Raw genomic sequence first — 20,536 nt, 5'->3', positions numbered from 1 at the left:
CATAGAGACGTCTATGTACATATACATACGTACATAAATTACATATATATATAAGTATATAATAAAGTCTTAAGAATCTTACCTTTTTAGTCAGTACTTCACAGTGCATATTTAGCAAGCATTTTTGGCTAGTTAGAAGGCGCTCCATTTTACTACTATATGTTTAATTTATTTGTAACTTTATTCAAATCCATCTTTGTCATGTTTAAAAATATGAACGATGTTCAAATGTGTATATATTTTTTCTATACCTCATTTTACTATGCCACGTACAAGATAACGTGTACATAAAACCTTAGAGACAACAAGTGTCATCGCGTCTGAAAAGGGTTTTTATCTACGTGAAATATGTAGCAAATGGAAGATATGTTATGTCGATATATAACCATTTTGTGTTCCAAGTATTTTTGAAATGAATTATATTCGTTTAGTATATAATACCACCATAATAAGTTAGTAGTCGATCTATGCCACTTTTTAGTACAATCCATCTTAGTGCATTTAATTATCCCCAATGCTAATGGCACTGAGCAACAAAAAAAATTTACCGAAGCAGAGACTAGTCAAACTTAATTTAACTGAATTCGAATATGAAATTTTTCTTTTTAAATGCTTTTTATTATTACGAAATTATGTTCACAATACATCTTATATCTATTTTAATAGCTACTGATCTACTGATCATTTTATATTTTACAATTTAATTTAATTTGGTTAGTAATCATAGTGTTATATTATTTACCGCTTGAATTAGTACGTTCAGATATAAAAATAGTGAGATAAAAAACCAATCGTTTTACACATGGTAAAGTGAAAAATTAGCGAAATAAGCTTATAATATAATGGAAAAAATATATAGTTTTGACTTTTAAAATTCGCTAGATAATTATTTATAAGTATTTTAAAACAATAAAATTACCATCAATAGGAAAAAGATCTAATTATTGATTGCAATACTCACTTTTTTCGCAGCAATACTGGATTTTGAGTTAATGCAAGAAATGATTTGCAAAAGCAAAAACTCTGTAAACATTACGCATTTTTTTAACCTTTGAAGGACGGAGCATTGAGATCGAACGAGTGTCTCGAACCGGGTTCGAGTAAGACCCTAGTATTTTTTTTTATCAAAATACAGCTTTTCTCAATACAAATGGGTTCAATATATATCTTATGAATCATTTTATACACGAACAAAAGTTTTAGTCCTATAACAAGTTTTTAACTATTTTTGTATTTAAAAATAACGACAAGCATCAACATGCAACCGCACATAGGTAAGGCCAACAGGCGACTGCATAACTCAATAGCCACGAGCCAAAAGCGACGAAAACATCGATCATTCATCGATCAACAAGAATATGAAAGCGAACAGTCAAAAACATGACTTATCGCTACCGCCTTTAAATCATACTTTGGAACGTAGAAACGTATAAATGTATTTTTTTACGATGTACCTCTTTTCTAAATCATACAAAATCTATTAAAATACATTTTTTGTAATTCATTCTAGGAATACAAGAAATATGGGGTGTATAGCTTTGAAATCCACATAGTTATTACGAAAAACGTAAAAAATTGGGGCACTTGCATACCCCACTTCGGTGAGGGAGGATTAAACGCTCATATTTCATGAACGAGAAGATACCAACAAAAATCATTATCATATTCGAATTAAATGAGTCATATTTAGTAAAGATTCGTTCGTATCCGCTCCGGTAAGTAAAAACGTGATTTTTTTGTTGCCTAGTGTAATCGTCTATATGAAATGGTACATATGTACATATATTCTATGAGAGTTATCCAATTTCTAAATTGAATATCGATAATAATTTAAGCTTTTTTGTTTTGATATATAATTTATTGATTTGTAATTGATCTAAACGAACTTCACATAAGAAATCTGATAATATGTGGAATATAATATATGTACATACGTCTACTACATATACATATGTATGTATACTTTTCTTCTACACAAGTTATTCTCTTAAATTCTATAAGCTGATATTCTCACAATGCATACAATAAACTGAACAAACATATAGTTAAATCTCATTATAATGAACTTATATGACATTATTTCGTTATACTGAGTATTCGTCATAATAAACTTGGAAACTGCCATCGTGGAATTTTGTTCAGAATTGCAAAAATATTTCGTATATTGGAAAATTCATTATTTCAGTTATTGAAATTGACTTTGAAGCAAGTATCTTATGTCAGTTGACTTTTTTAGCCATCGTTGAATGCCATGGAGCGTTCACCAAGACGTTTTCAACTTGAAATAAGCTCACATCGTTCTATTATGCACATATTATGTACGGTCGTTAATGTTGAATTTGAAGCGTTCGTTGCGAGAGTTTTCCGAGCCATTCGGAGCGTTTTTCAAGTGCTCGGGTGAATTTTAATGTCATCTATGGAAAGTTGAAGTTCTCGTGAATAATTATTCACTCAGGTACTCTGCGCGCGCTTCGAGCTGAGGTCTCTCGCATTAGACCCTCCGCTCTTCGCTAACGAGATGCAGGTGAAAGAGGTCTTTAAAAATTGCATAAAGAGGCCATCGGGGCCCATTTGCATGGCAGAGGTCGCCAAATTGCCATCTCGTTTGTCCCGGCCGATTTCGTCGCCGATGTCGTCTGCCAGAAAACATTATCTACCCTCCCCCACACGCCGATTCGACCCAGATTTACTCTCTCAAAAGACTAGTCCTGTCTGTGACGTTATAAAACTGTATTTTTTTTATAAAATAACAACACTATTAACAATCTCGGAATAGAAATCGTCAGTTTTTCTTTCAAATCCACGTATTTATTTTCAAATTTCATTTAAAATTATTACAAATATCTAAACCTCAACTCACAAGGCTTCGTGGATGTACATATGTATATGTAAATTAGCTTAATAGATAAGTAAATTAATTGCGATAAGTACTGGAAGTAATCGATATTGAAGTTTTAGAAATGATGAAACGTCATAAAATGATTTTCACATATGCAACTTAGTTTATAAATATAGTCCAGGAGCTAGAACTTGCATATTTCGAATCATTTAAACCACTTTTTTAATTAAAAAAACTACCGAAGATTAGGTCGTGATGGTTGAAAGTACTATATTACCTTATGTGCATAATATTCTGTAAGTCAATTTATTTTTTTTATTTACATATATGTATACCAGGAAGGCCTTACAGGTAAATCCCAATGTGCCTTCCTGGCCAATTACAAATTACAATTACAAATACAAATGCAGCATTTTTACTACAAGTCGTTGAATTGCGAAACACTGAAAAACTCGCAAATTAACGAGACATCTATGAATTGTACATAAATTTTATTGTACATCAATCAAACTTCAAATAGTGGTGACATAGTAGGTAGGAAGGATTTTTAGCCAATATTTTTTTCCGGGTACCGTTTCAACAATGAAATCAGAGAAAATTGGCAAACTCTGATAGGAAACGATCAACCTGGAGTCACAAATCCAGGTCTGACCAACAGCATACTCTGAAAAATTCATTTTCATTCAGGGATTGAACCCGGCACCTTCTTGACGCTAAGCAGAAGCTTAACGACCGAGCTACATATGCTGCTGATAATTGACTTATTTTATTTTATTTTACATATATACCAGGAAGGCCTTACAGGTAAATCCCAATGCGCCTTACTGGCCAATTACAAATACAAATGCAGCATTTTTATTATAAGTCGTTGAATTGCGAGACACTGAAAAAACTCGCAAAGTAACGAGACATCTATGAATTGTACATAATTGTACATATGTATTTTATAAGTCAATTTTGTTGTATTAAAAATGCATCGGCAATCAATGGAATGCGCGTTTTATCTAAAAATGCGTATAATTTTCAGCTTTAACGAACCTGTTTCGAACATAAATGATTTTGCAGTTTTATACTTTTTTAATTTAATGAATTCATAATATCGTTACGTAGTACATAATATCGTTACGCGTAAATTTTTTGTGTTGTTATGTTAATATATATGTACATTCAAAGGCATTCCGAAATTAAATTTGGTTTGTTAACAATGAATTTTCATTTATTACATTTTAGCGATGAAATCTATCATTTCAGCGTGTATTAAACGTCAAATAATATTCTCTCTCCCTCTCTCTTTTGCATCTGTGAGGCTTGTGTGCAAGGGGCTTCCCAAGAAAATAATTATTTCTGTTGTAATTGATCAATATTTTTATTTCGTAATGACATCATTCGAATCATAGAGATTTTGATGAGTAATACATAATATATAGAGACCCTGTATTAAGTATATTTTTAGAAATAAAATGAAATAAAAATCCTGATCATTTTTTATCCATCACATTATGGCAAGTGTTAATAAGTTTCCTATGATAATTAAGCATTTACATGTTGTTATATTCAACTTTAACTATCATTCCAACTTTCAATAGCTGCATTTATTTTCCTGAAAATTCATAAACATTTAATTTTACGAGTTTAATTACCTTATAATATAATAATTCCTAATCTCATACCACTTTTGTGTAGCGATTGTTTAGTTTTCACGTACTGAAATTCTGCAATCTTATTGCCATCTTTTACACAGCTCGGATTTTAAAGTACAGAAAATAGTATTATAGTCTGGTAAAGATCCCGAGGGTTTCATAAAACACAGTTTGAAAGCCCTGAAATTTATGTGGCGGATTATAGTGATGAATCGATCCACTCGTAAGATTACAACTAATAATTTTTTAAAACTTCACGAGTAAGCCGTAAAAATAGCCACATTTTCGAACGCAATCTTCCTCCACGAAACAAAACCCCCATTAGCAGACTACAATTACGAAACACCACTAATCCTCTTGAAGTCGCACAGAAGCATTATATGTTTATCTGTTGATATGTATGATATCAACAAATATCAACCCAATTACATACAAACAAACGGTGACGCCTCTCGTCAGCTAATCTTCTTTGTGAGAGACGTCAACAGCCTTTAAGGTTTCACGGCTGAAAGCTTACACGCTCCATCGCTGGAAACTCTGACCACAACCAAACACAGATATGTATATCTTATAAAATCATAAACATAGGTGTAGATGTGTGATGAAATTCCCCTGCAATGCACCGTATTTCCGGGAAAGTTTGTCGGTCGAAGTTGGGTTCAATTCAGCCGGGAATCGAAGTCGATACATTATCATTAGAACAAATATGTACCCACCTATATATGTATGTACCCACAAATATGTACCCACCTATGTATGTCAATATATGTATGTGCATTATTGTTTGTCGATTTTCAGCCGAGCCCAAGTTCAGTGCTCCAATAACGAACGTGACTGCTCCTGTGGGCAGAGAAGCTATTTTAGCCTGCGTGGTTCAAGACCTCTCCACCTACAAGGTAAATCTTACGTAAATCAAAATAATGATTGCGTAACTTTTATGTATTTATTATTATATTTAATATCGTAAGATTTCAATTACATAAAGCCTACAATGATTTCCAAACTTACAACATTATTTTATGGACATACATACATAGACTTAAATATTTGACAAATATGTTATAAATATTGAGAAGGCGGGAGAAATAGTGTAGCTTAATTTTTTTTTTTTTTGCTTTAATTCAGAAGTGTATGAAACTGTATTTTATACAAATGAAAAGTGGGAAAAGTCTTTCAAAACCATAAAAGATAACTAACTATTGAGAACGAATGTCTAACCTCGAAGCAGTCAGCTCCATGACCTATTCATATTAATTTGTGAAATATAATACATATGCTTAACCCTTTGAATGCTGACCAACGCCGATTGGCATTTTGCCAATAAGTCCAAGAACCTGAAATACGCTGATGGGCGTTTTATTTTAAGTATGTAAAACATAAACAAGGACACTACCCGCTTAGCCTTTCCAGGTAGCATTTAAAAAAAATGCATTGAACATGGGTCGTGTAATCCATGTCGATGTTTATAAAGACTGATTTAAACCGGAATTTATGAATTTATAACCATAGCAGAGTTTATCGATGGAAATCCCTAACTGCTGAGTATTTTAGATTCTGGCTTGGCATTTGGATTGTGAGCATTACATTTTAAACAACAACGAAGAAGATGAAACTAGTTTTAGAAAAATACATTCATTAATATACTGCTTTTGTTTATTTTATATTGTTGCAAGATATATTAGAGAGTCTAAACACACCTTTACAAAACTCTAAATCCTCGGTGGTAGTTATCTATGGTTTATTTGGATAAGTTACAATTTTTATATCTGCTTTCTATTGGATTTCTAAATAATTATAGTTAGAAATATTGGCGAAATTTTCAGCGTGACGGATTTTCAGCAGAAAAGACGTCAGCACTCAAAGGGCTAAGGAAGTCTACTTATCAATTGAAATTATCTATTTGATTTCGGAAAATACCTTCTAATATAATTGCATTTTTTGTAGTTAACAAATATTTAGTCGTTATCAAGTTCGACAATTAAGAAAAGATGTGAAAAATAATTTAATTACAATGTCTTGAAAATAACAGATATATTTTTGCGTTTTGGATAAGAAGCACCTTTCAAATCTTTCATGTACCTCAAAAGTTTGGGAAAGTATGATCAGGAAACATCGTAATAGATGATAAAAAAAATGTTTATTACACTTGATTATTCCATTTCTAAGTAAATGTAATTCAGTTTGTGTCATTGTCGTTATATATATTTTTTTTTTAAATACTAAAAATTGAAAATATTCTCAAAAAAGTAATATATGAAAAAAACACACTATTTCAAAATTTTCATTTAGACTAATCGATTGGTTGAAAGCACAGGACATTGCTTAAAATCAATGACCTTTTTTATTTTACGTTCCCTTGACACGATGAAAGTTTTCCACTAGGTTCATGGATGAAAATCCAAAATTCACATTTTTTGCTCTGGCTTAATTTATATACATACATACATACATAATACATGTACATATGTATGTAGAGTATTTTCGGCCAAAACCATTTTTATAAGTAGCCTAATTAATATATTTGTCCACGGCTGTATATTATATTTAATTGTACACGACATGGATGTTGATGTTTGGAATTATTCTAAAAATCGACGTGCTATGACTCAATACTTAGATAATCTTGGAATAACACATACATACATACATATGCTAATTAAATGATATTTATCAGAATTGATATTTGATGTAATTTTAAAACATTTTGTTTGAATCACCATATATGCTACATTTATTAACAAACTTTTTTTTTTCTCATAATTTGATCCATAGTAAAGCATAGTAAATTTGATTCGTGCAATGCATATTTTTTATTACGAAATTACTTTAATTAAAAAATGTAAATATTGCGCGCGTGTGCACTTACAAACGATTTAAAATGATATTAATGCAAATAAAATTTACAATTTATTTACGATGTTTTTATTATCAAACGTATGTTTTTTTTGCAAATGTATACATATACATATACGGCACCATATTTAAACAATTGCCAACATAATTACACGTGTGTATCAAAAATTATATGACTTATTTAAAAGGGGAATGAAATAGCGGTCGTAAACGAGTTCAAACGCAAAACTCCGAAGTGCACTTCTGAACTCACGAATAAAAAATCAGTACATTAAAATCATCGCAGAAATCGGTTGTATAAGTCTGCAGTAAAATGTCAAAATAGTTTATGGACCATTTGAGGTCAGTGCATTGCGGGTTTATATAGTACCTACGTGCAGACGTACATGTACATTATATATACGATTTTATTATACATACATATGTACATAAATGTATGTATACACATAAACATAAAGTGCAGTCGTAAAAAATAAATATCGCACAACCATTCAGAACTATCAAAATTATATACGCAGTGTTAATAAAATCAATTGTTGTTAAATTTCTAAGTCGTCAAATTAAAGCGTAAAAAATATGCATTGTATGTATATATTGAATTGGTATATTTTTATTTTATTATTGTTATCAAATAACATTTATTATTGCTTCAAATTCAATCATCATGATCATTTTATATGTTATCTGTATATATTGACTATGTTTGCACGTTGAACATCAAAACTTATTTTATAAATATTTTATACTACATGTTTGTGTACTTAAAACCAATTAATTTCAATTGATTATTTCGACTGAACTTATCCATCTGTTGAATCTGTATCCGACCGAGTTCATTCATGGCTTACAAAAGAAGATTAATTAACTGACATACACGACGATTGTACGCTTCGATTAGAATAGACACTCCTATGATTATTCTTTGATACAGATAATAGTACGAAAGATTAACTAAATATATACATATGATAAGAGAATCACTATATGATTAATACTACATAATTAATTTCAAGACCAAGATTATTTTTATGGATACAATATGGAATAAAAAAATAATAAATAATTTCCTCCCACCATGTGAAAGACATGAACAAAGGAAGGAGCAATAAAATTATAACTACGAATAATCTATTAAAAGCACATACATACTGTTATGTACCTCGCTTATCAATATAGTTCCTACAATAATCAAATTCACTTTCTCATACGAGTAACACGTCCATTCAAATTCCTGTAATGGGATATTCGGATAAGACAGGAATGCTGGAATTTGCCCCACCCAAAAGATAAGAAATCACTTATATAGATCACGATTCGATCACACGAATCAGTCATCACCATCGACTCCGAGAGTGACAGTCAGTCATCACCAACAAGACTCCAAGAACGTTAGTCATTAATATCGACCTCGCAAGTGACGGTCAGCACAGCAGCAGAACAAAGTAAATAATGAAGCAAAGCTAAATTGAAATACTTCTACGTATCTCACATTAAATTCATCATTGTTCCATAATCTGTCGTTTTTCGAATATATCTACAATATAAGATAAATGTAACATTTTAATAATAATAAATAAATCTTGGTTAGTTAACTAAGCAGTTTTAAAAAATAAATAAATCTTTCATTGGAACATGACAATACATACATATTTGTACACGGAAGCGAAAAACGCGAATTTTGGATTTTCATCCAAGGGAATGTTATATGAAAATAGTCATTGATTTTAGGCAATGTCCTGTGCAATGACCAATTGATGAAATCTCGACAAAATTTTCGAAAAAGAAAAGTTTTTTCCCAAATATCTCTTTTCGAGAATCGTTTTGATTTTTTTATTACTAACCTCTTTTACGTTTCACTTACGATTATTATGAAAAAAAATAATAAACACTCAATACCCCCATACAAAGCACGTAATGGGTGTTTGTATGTGAGAAGCGCTATTTTCATAAAATCATCATTTTTTTCATATTATCATGATTGTTTTGAAAATAAAAGTCGCTGATAGCTTTATTAACTATATAGCTTTGATCTTAACACAAAAAATTTCGAAATATATTAAGAATTTTAAGAAAAGTAAGGAAGCTAAAATGACCTATCTTGACATAAAACATGATATTTTTCGTTAAAAACGATCAATTTGGTCTCCTTATAGTTTGTAAATTATTTGTGTATCATTGGGATTTTTTTATCTAATTAAATGATTTTATTTTGCATGAAATTTCTATAAGTGTAGTTCAAATTTTGTAGATCAATTTTTAATATATTGTATATATATGTACACATACTACATACTGCCACTGATATTTTTATACATAATCTTACGTACATATCCATTTCCAATGCCAATATTTTATTTTAACAAACATAATATGTAACATTTTATTTTAAAACCAGCAGCGTGGACTAGTAGTTAGCATATTAGGCTTTCAAGCGGAGTAGTCACGGTTTGATTCCCACTAGTAGTTGTTGGTCAGAACTTGGTTTTTGACTCCAGATCGATCGTTTCCTTTCAGAGTTGGCCAATTTTTCTGATTTTCATTGAAATAGTTCCTTTAAATCGGGATTTCCTTTCCGATCTCTCTTGCAAATATCAAATTATTCAGCGTCTTAAGGTTTGCCAATTTTCACAATAAAATGTCTCCATATATGTCACTGTGGATGATGTATGTATGAATTCGCATTGTATAATAATGCTTGTATTAACTGTATTATTGTATTGTATCTGTATTAGTACACTCGTAGCTTTGGAGAGATCTGTAAAGGCAAGTGTACATATTGGATTTAAATAAAATATACCAGTGTCTTCACAGGTTACCGCAATCAACACTGTGGCCAAATAATACATAAATAACACACATTTTATATAAACATGATATTGAAATATGAGTTAACCCTCCCCCCCCCTCCCCTCATTTACAAATACTTAAAACGATCGGCGGGACTTGATTGCTTAGAATTATCTTAACATATCATCACCATCATCATTTACAGCATTTCATCACCCCATATTCCTTACATTCTCTCGGGTACCATTTCAGCACTTCTCTTGTCTACCATTCGTCCATTCCTCTAGCTAGGTTACCCATTTCAATCTTTTAACTCTCTCCACTATATCAATTATTCTTGTCATACTTATCTTAACATTTATAATATGATATATAATATTCCTAGCCGTATTTAAATAGTTAAATCATTAAATTTTTATAAATTTATTAGATTAATTTTTGACATTTTGATCATCAATACCTGACATGAATTTCGAATGTCATGCTCTTAAATCTCGCATACCACCAACTAAACCTCGTTTCAATTTATTTAGGATACTGCCTCGACATTCAAAAAGCCCGACAACCATATTGTATCACGATGCGTAATCTGTGAGCTTAATACAAAAGCTGTGACGTAAATTTCGGACTTGATATTTATACGTGGCAATATTTCACTTTGGTTAATTGTAATTATTCACCAAGCTCAGCGTGTTCCTTATCAAAAGCGAAGGAAACCTCCCGTAGAGCGACAAATACACAATTAGCTCGACAATCTCATTACGAACATACATATGTACATATATATATGTATATATATATATATATATATATATATATATATATATATATATATATATATATATATATACGTACACACACACACACTCACAAAATCAATTTCTTTTCAAATGTAACAAGTCTTTAACCGGCGATTCATGAATTTCTTAAGAAGCCGTAGCAACATTTTAGCCACGTCTGAGGAAATCTGACTTCTTTCTGAAGTATAATTAAGTAATTTAACTTGTTAAAGTTTATTTTAAACTTGTATTGTTTTTTTTCAATTTATACAACTTTGAATGGTTACTTGGTAATTTGGAAACCGTTTTTATAAGTTTTGTACCGCAAAATGTAATTATTATCAATAAGTTTATTCTCTATGTACGTACATACATATCAATATTTTCACCAATAAGTTTCAATTTCATTAAAATTTTAATCTGCTTATTGACCAGAGTCAAATGAAACTATTCTAACATAGTTTTGCGAAACCGAATTAGCATAAATGAGTCATTTTTTTACATTTGCATATTTTATATTTAAAAATACTTGGGATAGTTGACATAACTCAAAACTTTGAATGCATTTATATTGATGAAACTTTTTTTCATATAATAATAATAATATGCATTGAGTTTATAATATATTATATCGAGTACATATGTATATATGTTACTGTTGTATTTTATGATTTCATAACGTACATTAAAAAAAAAACCAACAAAAATCCAACATACGTTTTTTTACGTTATATTTTAATGTATGAACGTATAAAAGTAATAAATTTTAACAAAAAAGTTTTATGATGAACAAATGTGATTTAATTTGATTATTTTGAATAATATTGACACAAATGAATTAACAGAAACAAAATAAATGAAATTGTAAAAATACAATATCGGCACCGAAACAGTTTTTAATATAACGAATAATAATTGAAAATCCTTGAGCAATCAAAAAATTTTAAAGGTTGAAAGGACATTCTAGAAATGGATAGAGAGATGAGATATAACATATACATAACAAAAAAATCAATCGCAAAAAAATGGGTCTACGTGAGCAAGAATGTAATTAAAAATAGATCGGAATAAATGTATGTATGTATGTATGTAGAAGCTCAATATATGAAAAGTTAGTAGAAGCGGAATTTATATGAATAACAAAAAAGCTTGGAAAAATTTATCGATTTTTTAAATAATACCCTTTAAATTTAATAGTTAAAATTTCTAAAATCTCATATTTCTATGTATGTTTATTACTTATTTCCAACCTTAAAAATAGCCTGTTTATATGTACATATACTATAAAAAAAAGATTGAAATTCCCTGACATAGTGTCTCGTACCTCTCACGATTAACGATCCCCAACTAAGAAGTACATAGACAGAGATACACAATAGTTGTAGTATTCGGTTATTTTGATTTAGGTCGCACGTCAACGTGAAAATGACACTTCCGTTGGTCTGCTTGGCAGAGATAAGAGCCGCTAAGAAGAAGTAGATAAACACGTCAAAATTAACCCCTCTGTCTTTCAGGTGGCGTGGTTGAGGGTGGACACTCAGACTATCCTGACTATCCACAGCCACGTGATAACGAAGAACAGACGCATCGGGGTGAGCCACAGCGATCACAGAACGTGGTTTTTGCACATCAGAGAGGTGAGACCTGCAGATAGGGGATGGTACATGTGCCAGATCAACACCGACCCCATGAAAAGTCAGCTGGGGTATTTGGACGTCGTAGGTGAGTTGAATTTTAATTACGTAGCTGTTAATTGTCCGGGTTATGTATGCTAATTTATACGGATTTTGTCGGAATGGTGCAGTGGACGCGCCCCCTTGCATTGGAATAGGGGAGAGTGTAATGGTTAATTAATTAATCATTAGGAAGTAATCTAGACAACGGGCACGTTGCACTGTTTTACAGCTTGATTTTTTAAGTGATTTTAAAAGCTTTGTGCGAGAAATCTAGAGTAATTTATTATGTTTGTTTACATATATACAGTTTTCACAGTATGTAACTAAAACTGTATAGCTTTGGGCTGATTTATATATTATTTTTATTTCATATTTATTATTATGAATCAAGATTATTATGACTATTTTACATTGAAATGTTTAAAATGTGAGGCATTTTCTATATTTATTTATTTTATTTTATTTAAAGTTTGGACTTACAGTTTACAGGAATTCCTAATGCGCCACAATGGTCAAAAATAGAACAGAAAAAAAAGAAACAAAATAATAACTATAGAAAAAACTACATATATGTATACGGTATGCAGACAAAGCCGCACACGATAATTCCGCACTGACAAAACCGCGCGCGACAGTACCACGTCGACATAGCCGCGCAGGACAAAAGTTAATTCCTATGTATTATATTTCATATCCAAAAAAAACTGAACATACTCATAATTTGACATTGGAGTCACGTGGGTGCAACATTAAAAAAAGGTTTTTGCAAGAGCGTTATTGAGCTTTACATTATTCATACAATTATTCGGTATTTAATCCCATTAGAACAAATCGATTGCTCTCAAACTGAAAATATTAATACAATGCGAAATTTCAAATATTTTAAATTTTAAATATTTGCGTTTAAATTTAACTTTTACCAACAACCTCAGTCGAACTTATTTTAATTTAATATTGTAGTCCTATTTTATTTATTTTTATTTTTATTTATTTAAATTGGCACACATACAGAATAATATATAAACAAGAAAACAGTATTGTGAGACAAAAAAATAATAAATACAAATAAAAATATAATATTCCATGTACAGTGAGCACCACATGGTAATATAAAAAAACAAAAAATAAAAAATCTGATTAAATCGAGAAATTATTAAACCCCATCGACGCAAAAAAGCTCCGTCGATAGTGAAAATATTTATAATGAACGCTTTTTGATCAATTAGCAGCGTTGAAATCAAACTATATCACGAGTGCACTAGGTATGAGTTTGCAATATAACTCTCGGTTATTTCTGAGAAGAGGTTGTTTATAGATAAATAAATAGATGGGAATATGGCGTAATTAATTTTCAACAAATTGAAATCGAATGCATTCACAATAACTGTTGATTTTAAATTTTAATATGAAATCGAGTGAACCCGTACAAACACAATGGTACTCGTATGTACATATGTGTAACTTTAGCAAATATTCATTTCATATCCTTGTTGTATATAAACATACATATGTAAATCTTATCGAGATTGAAAAATCATTTCCAACAACCGTTCAATTTAGTCTGATACGAAAAATGATTATATGTATGTATGTATGTATTATTCAGTATCTACTTGCTTGAAAATATATGTATACATATTTAATACAAAAGTTAAAACCAACACCAAAGTCTTAACATTGCAGAAATTATATCACTCAAACTTTCAAGAAACCACACGAGGTATCAAAACTTCGCAAAACCATTAAAATATTTTTGTAAAACATCAACACATACATACATATCTCGTGCGAAATTAAACCCACAACACGATCCAAAATACTTGAACCGCGCAAAATCCAATTAGCCTTTAAATTTTACACTAAAATAATTTAAATTGTATTTTTGCAGTACTACATACTATGTATATAATGGACCATGTCAGTCAAAAGGAAAATGTATACGACCAGCACAAATAATTAACTCACGCTTGGTCATATAGTGCACGTAGAGCACACATAATTTATCACCGTTCCCGTAAAGAGACTTTGTAACCACAGTGCCAGTGTCCGCAAACAAACGGAAAAACACACACACACACAGGCTTGGATCAAAGTTTAATCCAGTAAAAAGTCAATTCGACCCAAACAAGTTTCCAGCTTGATGATAAAAAACTTTTGCAATTTTTTTTTCTTCAAATATTACGTGCCTCTGACGACTATCCGATTATTCTAATCCCGAAACGAGAGTCATCGTCGATCGGAAATAATCCGCAAAATGCCTCCTTGCATTAAACTTTCGAGACGAATAATATTCCTTATTAGCGTTTAAACAGATTAATTTTCATCCGCTGCGAAACTCAGCCGCGAGTAACACTTGACGTTTGAAGCGCGAGCGCGTTCATAAATTTCAATAATCTGATTAAATCGAGAAATTATTAAACCCCATCGACGCAAAAAAGCTCCGTCGATAATGAAAATATTTATAATGAACGCTTTTTGATCAATTAGCAGCGTTGAAATCAAATTATATCACGAGTGCACTAGGTATGAGTTTTCAATATAACTCTCGGTTATTTCTGAAAAGAGGTTGTTTATAGATAAATAAATAGATGGGAATATGGCGTAATTAATCTTCAACAAATTGAAATCGAATGCATTCACAATAACTGTTGATTTTAAATTTTAATATGAAATCGAGTGAACCCGTACAAACACAATAGTACTCGTATTTATATACCGACATATATTACATTTCCAATATACGTAATATAACTGTGAGAGCAATTTGTAACTTTAATATTTAAATTTATAGAACAAAATTTTGTATACTTATTTATTTATTAAAAATAAATATAATATTTATTTTTAATTTAATAATTATATTTAAACTTCATTTGTTTTATTGTAAGTGACATCAGAAAAAAACGCTTAATCCAAATATCAATTAATATATCATAAATAAGACAAATAAGTATGGTTTATTACAATAGTAGAATTGCAAAAGTTTTGTCACTAAATTTCTAATACATACTCGTATGTATATGAAGGAAAATGCAGGATTTACATACTTCACTTAATGCGTTTTGATGTACTTAAAAACTATCTAAAAAAATCTAATTTAATATGTAGATAATAGTAATCAATTAATTTATGACACTTTAAATAATTAAATCTGAAATCAAAATGCATATTACCTTTAAATCTGTATATTTCGTATAATAAAACGTCACAATATATTTATTTTATTTTCATATACATATCTATCAATATTGATTTGTTTTAAACAATATATGTATGTATATGAAAATGGAAGCGATGAATGTATGTGTGTAAAAAAATAAATATTACAGTTGCCTAAAGTTCAGAACAACAGAAGACTTGTATGACATACACCAATATATTTATAAAACTTTTACTGGTGATTGCGAGTTAAATTCATTTATATATTCCTTTCCAAAATCACCTGTTGAAATATCAGTATATAATTATTTAAGTAGAAACACTATGAATAGTCAATCATATATGTAAATGAAATAAGAAAAGGCGAGTAAGCGTTTTTAAATTTGATGCTTTAGTAATCCACAAAATCAATATGTTACAGAGAAATTATAATTACACTGACGTTTCAGTGAAATCATGTCCAATTAATATATTTCCACAGGCCCCTATTAGTGAAATTAGTTTTTATGTTACTGAAAAACTTAAGACTATTTAATAGATTGCTTTACGATTCAATAATCAATTTATATTACGTACTATGAAAGAGTTTCAGATTACGACGGCCCGAATGATGCTATTACAATCAACCAAACTGAATGAAACACACATTAATATCCTCGAAATAATTATGTATTCTATAAAGTATGCGATTTTCTTGGAAAATCACATTTTATCATATCAACTGGCTAGTTAGCGTTTGAATGCACGGTGGGTTGAAAGTACGACGTGCACTATCGCATAGTGCATTAGCGTTCGAATTACAAATTAGCTAACATTGAGAAGTTAATTTGTAATTCTATTGTTACATCCGTACTCACTGCTTAAATGACTGAAATTATAATTTCGCAATAGCAATTACACCGTAACAGATACACCTTATTAAATTTTATAAATTACATATATACAAAGGCTTAATTAGGTACATTACGAAAGAAATCATTTGACAGAAATCTGCTGATAAAAATATATTTACCTTTGAAGGGCGGAGCGTCGAGATCGAACGAGTGTCCTAAATCGGGGTCGAGTAAGACCCCAGTACTTTTTTTTTTTATCAAAATACAGCTTTTATCAATACAAATGGGTTCAATATATATCTAATTAATCATTTTATACACCAACATTTTAACCAAAAGTTTTAGTCCTATAGCATCTTTTTGACTATTTTTGTATTAAAAAATAACGACAAGCATCAACACGCAAACTCACATACATAGATAAGGCCAACAGGCGACTGCATGACTCAATAGCCACGCACCAAAAGCGACGAAAACAATATCTTACGAAAATATAGCTGTCTCTTTCCTCGCATTTATTCATCGATCAAAAAGAATATGCAAGCAAACAGTCAAAAACATGACTTATCGCTACCGCCTTTAAATCATACTTTGGAACGTAGAAATGTATAAATGCATTTTTTACGATGTACCCCTTTTCTAAATCATACAAAATCTATTAAAATAAATTTCTTGTAGTTCATTCTAGGAATACAAGAAATATAGGGTGTATGGCTTTGAAAAACACATAGTTATTACGAAAAACGTAAAAATTGGGGCACTTGCATACCCCACTTCGGTGAGGGAGGGTTAAACGCTCATATTTCAAGAACGAGAAGATACCAACAAAAATCATTATCATATTCGAATTAAGTGAGTCATATTTAGTAAAGATTGGTTCATGTCCGCTCCGGTAAGTAAAAACGTGATTTTTTTGTTGCCTAGTGTAATCGACTATATGAAATGGTACATATGTACATATATTCTATGAAAGTTATCCAATTTCTAAATTGAATATCGACGAAGTAATAATTTAAGCTTTTTTATTTTGATATATAATGTATTGATTTGTACTCCTCATACCCCACTTCGGTGAAGGAGGGTTAAAAACCATTTCAATCAATCTCAAAATATCATGCAAAATTTTGATACCTCGACCGATTAAATACGCAAAAAATTTAAATCCTATTAAAACCTTTCGGATCCGTTTTGAATATTTAAGGAGATATATAACGGCGAATTAGCGTCGCCGTGCCATAACTATAAATTATTGTCCGAGAGTTTTAGGGGTTGAAACATCCATTACGAATTCAACGGATTGGACCGGGTCATCCACGTACTTGTGTACTACTCCGGGGGGGGGGGGGGAGGTTTGTTATGCATTATTCTCGCCGCGAATATTATCAAGCTCGGCCGAACCCCTTTATCCGTAATTTATGAAAGAGATTATTTTATAAAGTGGCCCCGAGAGCCGATACTCCGATACAGGGCACTTGTCGCTGTTAACTTTCGATAAGGTAGAAACGCTATCGCTGAAAGCACGCTTGAAAAATTTCAAAGTCGTCTGTGATGTATGCGGCGACATTTTCCATTGATAAGGTTCGTTTAGCATACGTAACATCCTAATTTCATACTTGATTGTATTTTATCTTTAAATTAATGTGGATTTTCTTATATTATATTATACACAAACATTTCATTTTATATTTTATTACTTTATTTTTATTGTACATACAGTATTTCAATATTTTTTCATAATATTGACACCAAAAATGTTTCTATATATTCATATATTTATTTATGTTTCTGTCACAGTTAAATTATATTTCAAGTGAAAATATATTTTCACTGACGTTTCAGTGAAATCATAACCCAGTGGCCGTCACCGCATCGAAAGTCGAAAAATCGAAATCTCTATGACCATGTTCGTTTACCATGCATACATATGAAGAGTTGGTAGTATATACATACATATATATCAGTGGCGTGCGGCAAAATTATCTCTCTTTTTGTCGTACAGCCTTACTTAATGTGCGCGAGCAGGATACAAGAGGAACAGACTGTTCCTCTTGTATCCTGCCCGTGCACATTAAGTAAGGCTGTACAACAAAAAGAGAGAGAATTTCACCGCACGCCACTGGTATATATTATATATACATACATAGTACCGTTTACCATGCATACATTCTTTTCGAACTTTCGACTTAAGATCTTTCGATTTTCGATTTTTGCTTTCCGATATTTGCTTTTCGATCTTTTGACTTTCGATGCAGTGAACCAGAGCCATTCATATATTTATTTACGTATCTGTAACAGTGAAATTATATTTCAAGTGAAAATATATTTTCACTGACGTTTCAGTGAAATCATAACCAGTTACATTTTCAGGATTGGTTCTATTCATTTAAGATTAGATTGTTAGGGTTGGTATTATTTAAGGGTTGGGATAAGTTAGATTAAGTAAAGGTTTGCCCTATTCATTTAAGATTTGGTTGTTAGGGTTAAATTTATATTGTTTAAAGTTGTTAATTCATTGTTTGATACATTTTCACTGCTTGAATTGGTGAAAATATATTTTCACTTGAAATATGCTTTCACTGTAACATTTCCACTATAGAGGGTGCTATGAATAGGGCATGCATAACTGGTTTTCGGTAAACCGGTTTACCGGTAATAATGCCGTGCCGAACAAAGGTCGCCATTTCGTTGAGTGACAACCCCTTCTATTCAACTCTTCCACTGTGGAAGCCGCTATAGCAGCTCCGTCATATGCAGATGTTCCTCTTTGAGCAAAACTAAAGAGTTGATTTTAGTGCATCGCAATATTGCTAAATATTGATTGCTGCTTCACTCAATTCAATCAGGAAGGTCGACTGTCGCGACATAAAATCGTCATGATCATAGCCCAGTCTTGCACATATTCCATCGACCACTGTCAAACTGCACTCTGCAGCCCTTTTTGCAAAAATGTTGATATTGTCGAGTTTGGGTCACCATCCTGTGAATTGGGCATGTTGGTGGAGCTACTTTACTTCCTTCCCGCACGTCATTAAATATGCCTATGTTACAGTGAATCTGTACTACCCACCGAAATTATACTTCCATTAGTAGAAATATACTTTCACCACCTCAGTGTATGTATGTATATATATATCAAACAAATCAGTAGATTGAAAATTTGCTGTCAATTTGGTTGCTAGAACATAACAGCACAAATTGGAATACAATACTGAGGACTGTCCAATTTATGAAAAATGGGGCATTACATTCAGAAATCAAACGGTTTCCATGTGAAGCTGCATTTAGACAAACAGCAAATTTCCCTTCTGATATAATTTTACTTTCGTTTAAGACAGAAGAAGAAGACACAATATTCACAAGTATCGGAAGTAAATGTAAAGTATTCGGAATATTAATTCCCTAAAATTCCAGTGAAAGTATACTTCCACTACTAGTATGAAATCACTGTAACATATATACATATTAACATTCAATTTCGTTTCTAATTGCTCCAGATACAAATAATAATGGCATCAAAATGTTATTTGGCTATATAAATTTATCTGCTCTACGACTAAAACAGTTTTAAACTAGGGTTTTTAGTACTACATTTTAAACGACGGTGAAAATTTTATGTGCAATTCCTTTTGCCTTCATGAAAGACTAATCAATTAGTATTTTCATTCAAATTATACAATGAAATGATGATAAAAATCGTTTCGAATTTCGCGCTCATCAAATGTATTATATATCTAGGTAAAATTTTATCTCAGTTCCGACTGTTTCTATTTTTATTCCTTATAATATATATATATATATATATATATATATATATATATATATATATATATATATATATATATACACATATATATATACATATATATATATATATATATATATATATATATATATATATATATATATATATATATTTATATATATTTGCATAAATATTATCATCACTCATCGTGTTGTTTATTGTATAGGT

General features: G+C 30.7%; 1 protein-coding gene across 1 annotated transcript in view; it reads left to right on the top strand.

Moving 5' to 3' along the window:
• Window positions 1–5,249: 5,249 nt before the first annotated feature.
• The window catches only part of LOC143912659 (neurotrimin-like), a 41,191-nt gene continuing 25,904 nt past the window's right edge, over window positions 5,250–20,536 (top strand). The window contains exons 1-2 of the mRNA XM_077431955.1: window positions 5,250–5,375; window positions 12,413–12,620. Of these exons, the coding sequence (XP_077288081.1) occupies window positions 5,250–5,375; window positions 12,413–12,620 (334 nt within the window). The remainder of the gene's footprint in view (window positions 5,376–12,412; window positions 12,621–20,536) is intronic.

Source organism: Arctopsyche grandis, chromosome 6 (assembly GCF_051622035.1).
Source record: "Arctopsyche grandis isolate Sample6627 chromosome 6, ASM5162203v2, whole genome shotgun sequence".
Classification (NCBI taxonomy): domain Eukaryota; kingdom Metazoa; phylum Arthropoda; class Insecta; order Trichoptera; family Hydropsychidae; genus Arctopsyche; species Arctopsyche grandis.
This window is presented reverse-complemented; position numbering and strand designations above follow the sequence as displayed.